The 8072-nt window shown below is 38.8% G+C and overlaps 1 protein-coding gene across 1 annotated transcript in view; it reads left to right on the plus strand.

The window, feature by feature from the left end:
• The window catches only part of LOC135218794 (dipeptidyl peptidase 8-like), an 8212-nt gene extending 735 nt beyond the window's left edge, over positions 1 to 7477 (plus strand). Inside the window, exons 2-5 of the mRNA XM_064255244.1 lie at positions 4805 to 5083; positions 5308 to 5517; positions 6883 to 7015; positions 7336 to 7477. Coding sequence (XP_064111314.1) covers positions 4805 to 5083; positions 5308 to 5517; positions 6883 to 6954 — 561 coding nt within the window. The 3' untranslated portion in view covers positions 6955 to 7015; positions 7336 to 7477. The remainder of the gene's footprint in view (positions 1 to 4804; positions 5084 to 5307; positions 5518 to 6882; positions 7016 to 7335) is intronic.
• Positions 7478 to 8072: the final 595 nt, after the last annotated feature.

Here is an 8072-nt window from a genome sequence, read left to right on the forward strand (position 1 = left end):
CAACTCGAATAGAAAAAGTTTGTAATATATAGTGACTCAAAAAGTGCATTAGATTCATTAAAGCTGATGTATACAATTCATCCTTTGTACAAAAAGCCCAGAGTGGCTCTTTTGGATTTCATGTCTCAGGAAATCAGTATGTTTCTGCAGGATCCCAGCTCATGTCAGAATTAGCAGGAATGAGAAGGCAGACAGATATGCAAAGGAAGTGGCTGTGAGTAATTGTATCAGGTAACCAAAGTGCCACATGTGATATGAAGAGACCCGTCAAGTTGTATGTCTTGAGGAAATGGCAAGAGAGATGGTCCTCCCCTCTTACCCCAACAATAAGAAAATATAAGAAATAAGGAAAAGCATAGAAAATGGCCCTCTTCTTTTCAAAAAGAGAGAAAAGAAATTTGTTTTGGGGCGATTTCGTAGCGAGCCAGAATTTTCTGGCATGTCCAATTTAGCAGTTCTCTGGTATTATAGCAATATTTTACCTTAGAAATAGTGCTGCAAGGAACCTATTTTATTGGGCGACACGGCTTCCGAGCCCAGAAATAGATTTTTTCCTTCGTCAAAATCCTTTTAGAAGGTGGCAGTGCACCAGTGTGTTACGTGTGATGCTACCTTATCAGTGGAGCACATCCTGGTGCAATGTGTAAATTATAGAGAACAGAGGCAGAGATTCCAGCTTGATGAAAAATCTCTTGCCAGTATTCTAGATGACAGAGCAGATATTCCTGCACTAGTGAGATTTTTAACATGTATTAATATTTTTTATGAAGTTAAGAAAGTGGTGTGATAAATTTAACTTATTGATTTTTAATTATTTATATTGATTTTATTCTATATTTTTTTTGTCTTTTGTACATAGTACATTACATTTTAAGTTTTACCTAATATTTATTAAAGTTTTAAATTTGGTGTTTTTAATTAAGGTGTAAATGGTGGTTGGATGGAGTATGCCATGTCAGTTTTTTTTTTTTTTTTTTTTTTTTTGTAACTTCAGCTCTGGGATTTTTTGGTTACAGTGTAAGTGGTTTTGAATGAGAGTGAATGGTTTTGTTTTGGTCATGTGTAATGTGAGATGATCTTGGTCTTGGTTATTGTGTGTCGTTCAGTGTTTTTAGTTGCAGTTTTAGTTGGTCGTTTGTATGACAGATTTTAATTGATTCACATATTCACTCATTTTGTCCATTTCATTCAATCTATAACACTGCAGCACTGAATGACCTTTGCAGGTCCCAGCGCTTGGGCTATGCCCTAAATTCCATGATCAGTCAATCAATCAAGCAACCGGACTCAACAGTATTCGCAATCATAGATGAGATCAAGGAGGACGTAGCGTGGTGGCTATCCAAACCAAGACTGACAGAGGGTCTTTCTCTTTGTCTACTCCACCCAACCCTTCAGTTCTTTTCAGATGCATCCGACGCAGGTTGGGGACCCCTGTTGGGAGAGAAGAAAGCGTCAGGGAAGTGGTCGGAACCTCAGCACTTTTTATATCAATGTGAAGGAATTATTAGCAGTGGTACCTGAGACTTCAATCATTCACTCACCTTGTAGCAGGACAGGTGGTAACAGTGCATGCAGACATTTCCACTGCACTATCCTACATTAGGAAACGGGAACATACTCCTTCACTCTGTACAATCTCGCAAAAGATCTGCTACTGTGGGCAGAGTAGTTTCAAGTATCGCTGATCCCGCATTTTTGTTCAAGGAAGATCAACGGTGTTAGGGGGATGCACTAGTCAACGTCACCAAATGTTGCCATTGGAATGGACTCTTGATGTCAAGGTCTGCCTAGACCTGTGGAAGCTCTGGGGAAGGCCTGCAATAGAGCTATTCGCAGCTTCGAGGAACAACTGCCTTCCTCTGTTCTGCTCGCCAGTCCTGGACCCTCTTGCATGGTCAGTCGACGCAAAGCTACGAGACTGGTAGGGTCTGGATACGTACGCCTTTCCCCTGATCAGCTTGATAAGACAGGTGCTGAACAAAGTTGCGTTTCACAAAAACGTTTCACTGACGCTCGTTGCTCCGTTCTGGCCAAGGAAGGAATGGTTCCCAGATCTCCTCAATCTGCTCATAGACTTCCCCAGGCTTCTACCTTAAAGAAATGTCTACTCAAAACAACCACACTTCGCAATATTTCACCAAGGATTGTCCGCCTCTGGCACTGACAGGATTTGAACTGTCAGGAGTCTTGTCAGAGCGAGGGGATTTTCGAAACGAGCTGCAGAAGCTGTTGCAAACTGCAGAAGAAACTCTTTAATAGACTTTACCAGTTTAAATGGGGAGTGTTTTGAAGATGGTGTAGGCAGACTAAAGTCTTCTTCTGAGACGTCTGTAAGTGAAATAGCGGACTTCCTGCTCTTCTTCAGGACTTGAAGCCCTTAGCACCTTCAACAATTAAGGGGTACAGAGCGATGCTTGCCTCAGTTTTCAAACACATGAGATTAGACCTCTCTACGAATAATGACCTTTCGCATTTAATTAAGTCTTTCGAGACTTCCAAATCGTCGAAGACTCAGTAGCATGGAATCTCAATGTTGTCTTTTAAATGGCTTTCGGCCCTTCCTTTGAGCCTTTACATTCTTCATCTATGAGAAGCCTCACCAAGAAGACTCTATTTCTAGTAGCCCTAGCATCAGCAAGAGGAGTCAGCGAGCTGCTGCAGTGGATAAAAAGGTGGGTATCTCTCAAGGCAGCGCAGTTTGTTCTGTGGCCTTGATTTTCTCACTAAGAACGAGAACCCTTCTAATCCCTGTCCACAGCTCCTTGTTCTCAAGAACTTAACAGACTTACTAGGTCAGGAGACTTACTAGGTCAGGAAGATGAAGAAGACACTTATGTCCTCTGTGGGCACTAAGATGTTACCGCCACAGAACAGAGAAGATAGAGGTCAGTCGAATTGCTTGTGGTGCTCTGTTAGAAATCCCTCTCGACCTCTCTAAAAATGCTATCTCCTTTTTTCTTAGAGAATTAATTGTCGAAGCACACACTCAAGCTAATGATGCGGATTTCCCATTGCTGAGAGTGAAAGTGATTGAAGTTCGAGCAGTAGCGACTTCCCTAGTATTTTGACACAACTTGTCACTCTCTGCTATCCTCCAAAATACCTTTTGGAGGTCTGAATCCATCTTTGCTACGCATTAGTTGAAAGAAATCAAAACAGTGTTCGAAGATTGTAAGTCCCTAGGTCCATTTTCAGTAGCTGGCATGGTGTTGGGGGAAACGAAATGGGTGTTGATCTTCTTGTTATTTTTTTTGCCTTGTATCAAGGTTGATGAGTTAAAGGGAAGTCTGGGGGGTACAATGTACCTGGACTACTCACCAGTTCATTATGTCTCAGTTTGGTGCGTGAAGAATTTTTTACTTTGGTGTAGGTGACAATTGTTGGTTGTCTTTTCTTGTTTGTTATTTCTGGTCTTAGCTCAGGACAAGGGCAATATTTTGTTGTATCTTCACTGAGTCAGCAGTGAACTACCATGACTTCAAAGATATTCCACTCCATGTAGAGGCACTCATTCGTCGTACTCCAAGCCTTCTACTAAGTAAGATGAGCACCAACCAGAGGCAGTATTCTCCTGCAGTAGCTCTCATACAAGGTTAGGTACAACGAGCACTAACTGTGCTCTTTTTCCTTTTTTCAAGAATTTTGGGATATTTTTTAATTAAGCATACATCCACAGCCCCCATCCTTGCAATGGGAAATCCACTGTATAATTGTTTGGTAAGACTGCAATAAAAATAGAATTTTTATAATAAAATGAAATTTTATTGCATACTTTCTGAACAATTATAAATTACAGCCCTCCCTCCTCCCCACAGGTGGATGGCTGGGCAAAGCAAATTGTTGTTACCTGGACAGTTGTACCTGCATCTCCCTCGAGTGGAGGGAGATGACGTCACCTACATCGGCGATGGTGGCACCACCGAGGAAGGTTTGAATCTGTTTCTGCCATGTAGAGAACCTACAGCTGCATAATTGTTCAGTAAGTTTGAAATAAAATTTCATTTTATTATAAAAATTCCATATTGATTAAAAATGTCATTATACGACCACATGCCCTTGCTGTCATCAACCACCTGCAAGGCAGCAGTTTCCACAGTTATTTGGGGTGGGCCTAGCCTTTTACTAAAAAGTAAGACTGCAAGGCAGCAGTTTCCATGTTATTGTTATTGGGGGGGGGGCTAGCCTTTTGATAAAAAGTAAGACTGTAAGGCCTAAACTTTTACTAAAAAGTAAGACTGCAAGGCAGCAGTTTCCAGTTCTTATTTGGCGTCGTGGGCTTAGCTTTTAAAACCTTTTACCAAAATGCTAAGACTGCAAGGCAGTAGCTGTCCTTTTAGTCACCTTTTACGACACACATCCCTACCACAGAGTGGTTTATATTGACTTATGCTACATGCAAAATTCAACAGGTGAGCGATTCATTTCTCATGGTTATTAGAGCTATCCCTCAACATAGGTACGTAGTTCATTTCGGCTCAAGTAATACTTCCTGCTGATTAGAAGAATTTTGAAAACTGCCTTAGTTTTCTTTGTTCGGATGTATTTTAAGGTTTTAAAAACTTCAAAGACTTGCAACTTTGATTTTAATTTTTTTTAACACTTTAGAAGTGAAGAACTAGGGAGTTGTTTCACTTAGTACTGTTTTTGACATTTCTTGATATACTCTAACAAATAGGAATTAGCCCTAGATTGTGAGTAAGAGATAGGAGTTAATCCTTGTATCATGTTTTTGTATGGATGATTGTTAGGTGTTCAGCTATGTTCATCAGAGACTTTATTGTACATCTTTGTATATTTTCAGATTTTCGACAAAATAAGCATGCCACGGATAACTACTGGAAGTAGTGGTGTGACAAACGGGTGCTGTTGGTACTTCAGTGGGAACTCTATGAATTGGAAGGAAGAAGTTCATCAACGTGTTCGAGAGCTGAGAAGAACTTTTCTGCATTTGTCTGTTAAAACACCCACAGATGTTACCTTCCGGCGTCTTGGCCCCACATTGCTAAGATGCTATTTCCTTTTGTCCCCTGGTCAAGGCAGGGAATCCACACTATTTTATGCAGATATCAATATAAAGACGGTAAGATGTGTCTTGGTGACTTCCAAATTGAGTTTTCACAGGCTGGGAAAAGCTGCGACTGAATGATTTTTGGGAATGAAGCATATACATAAATTAATTCTTTTGCCAGGACTGCTAAATCATTGTTTTCCTTCTAGGCAGTATATTATTCTTACTTTTGTCCAGTTTGTGTGTGAGTTGTTAAGGATTCCGGAATTCAAATTGGAAAACTTTTTGATCTTCAGACATGGGGTAACCGCATAGTTTATCAAGAAGTTCTAGATTCAGGACATTCTTTCTTATGGCGGCGGACGTCCAGAGAAGAGCAGCTCTTAAGTGAACGACGACGTATCTCAACATGGGGTATTACAAATTATGAGTTACACCCTTCATCTGGTACTCTAGTCTTCCCTGCATCTTCAACCATATTTCAGTGTGTGCACCCAGAACAACCAGTAAGTCTAAATGGGTGTAGAGGCTATTACTATAGCACCAAATTTATGGTAAAATGTCAAAATGGGTCATAGTAGTTAATGAGATTGTTGGTTCTTCATACCGAGTTTCAGGCATGCTCTTGGTTGAGGAGAAAGTATGCAAGTAACAGAACTCAATTCAGCTTTCATCCTCCAGCATTCCACTGATAGTTGCCAATCCTCCTTGTTGCTGCCAACTAAGAGAGTACAATTGAGGTCTCCTCCTAGCAATCTTTGTCAATTATATAATCTAAAAAAAAAAAATTGCCATTACCAGAGTGAAGTGGAAAAGAGTAAAATAAATAATACAAACAAATTTAAAAATTAACAAAAATTAGTTACCACAAACTTCACCACCAATGTATATAGTATATATATGTATATATGTACACACCCTGTACATCGTATTAAGCAAACTACACTATGATTTACTGTGCATTTTCTCTTCATCAAAACTTTTTTTTCTTGCTGAAGACTTCAGCTCTACAGTTAATTCAGTTCACTCTCACTGTCTAAATTCTTTCGTGAAGTGTTTGACACGAAAGACAAAGAGAGGGAGAGATGAACAATGTCCAATATGTGCAACATTTCCTTAATGTGATGCACATGTGAGAGAGAAAGTGAGTGTGATAATGCATGTGTAGGTTTGCATTCACATTACATACTGTATTAAATACAGTACAGTGCAACATTACATTAGATAAATTGCTTAGTGCACACATGTATGTATACACGTGCTGCATGCGCATGTATACACTTGCAAGCCAGCCAGTAAGCTAGTCTTGAATATCAACTATATGGAACAAAAATGGTAATTATATAACATTATGTAAATGTTAAACTTACTGACCATGTCGTTCTGATACACAGACTTGAGGGTTCCAATACTCACCCTTCAGTGAATTTTGTTTTTAGATTTAAGCATTCATAACTTGAGTTATCCATATGAGAGAGTGGGGCAACTCCCTGTTTATTACCATTGCACTTGCCATCAACCAGGTTGTAGGAACTGAACTCAGCCATTACATGAGGTGTGTCTTTATTACCAAATATTTCATGATGAGTATGCTCAACCATGTTTTGATAAGTTTTTGCATAACAAAAGAGAGAATAAATTGTATTAGTATTCGTTAAGGATACACTGTAAAATCACAAGGCTGGGCAGTTCTAAGCTATGGTTATATGTTGAAGAGAAAATGTATGGATTTTTCATGCAAGGTTATGTATTCTATTTGATAGAGATGTCTTTTTATCAATTGACACATCCTAAAATGATAGCTTTTTTGTAGAATATAGTAGTAGTTTTTGTAGCAGGTGTGAAATCTTAAGTTCTATATCCTCTTGCAGATGGGTGCTGTTAGTCCAAAGGAGCTAGTGAGTTTGTCAGGTGCGCCTCAACCCTCAGATCTGTCCTGCTAATCCAACCTCCTAATTGCCTTTGCTGCTCAGTACGATATATATCTTTATAATACAAAAACAGGTAGGTTGGTGATGCATATGATTTTTTTGTGAGTTAGTGTTTTTTTAATAATTTTTAATTGAAAATATTTCTATAACTGTTTCTTTCCTTAATAGTTGATTATTTAAATATTTTGGCATTTACTTTTTTGGGCCCGTTTGTAAACTACGTATTATGATTACTGGACACGTAATCTTCATGTAAGTGCTAGGTTGAAATTGGCAACTAGAGAGAAGGAAAGAAATTAGCGTAACTTTTTGAACATGGATTTAGTTGTACTTGTTTTGGTAGTTTGCTTATTTGCAGTGTTATACTGTTCTTTAATGATTTTGTTATTTCAGGGGAAGAGAAGAGGGTCACACATGTTCATAGTGGTAGTGGCAGATTAGAATACGACCCTAAAAGTGCAGGAATGCCTTCTTATGTTATGCAAGAAGAGTTTTCCCGTTATCAGGGATATTGGTGGCAGCCTATCTCTACAGGTATTGTTAACTGGATTGTATTGTTTACAAAAATCGTTAGACATTTTCCATTTTCATTCTAGTTGACTTGAATTTATCATTTTGACATTATGTATAATTGTTGAACATTATACAAAAATTCCTCAATCTTTGCTCCAAGGAGGTTCCAGATTTTGGCTAAGTACTTGTAATATGTAGTGAATAATGAGCCTGCAATAAGCAACCCCAAAATCCTAGCTGAACCTTGACTAGATATGCAAACAGCAAGCATAAATGCTTGGACATGAACCGTAGATTAGGGAATACTACTGATATAACCAACAGCTACATTGCCTCTATAAAGTTCAGAATGCACACTGTAAACAGAGAATTGTGGACTGGGTAATTCAGTGTGTTAATTTCCTTTCACTCACAACAAAATAATGTGAATACAGTATATTGCTTCTTTCTTTCAGCATACCCGTCAATCAGTATAGTATATAGTATTTTCATTTGAACTATTCAATATACAACTTGCTCAGTTAGTTTACTTGGCTGAGAAGAGATATTTTCTCTAACTCTCCAGAACATATGATCACTGCTTCACTCTCCTAACCTAACAATGCCTAAGAGTCCCA

Source organism: Macrobrachium nipponense, chromosome 1 (genome assembly GCF_015104395.2).
Source record: "Macrobrachium nipponense isolate FS-2020 chromosome 1, ASM1510439v2, whole genome shotgun sequence".
Lineage (NCBI taxonomy): Eukaryota > Metazoa > Arthropoda > Malacostraca > Decapoda > Palaemonidae > Macrobrachium > Macrobrachium nipponense.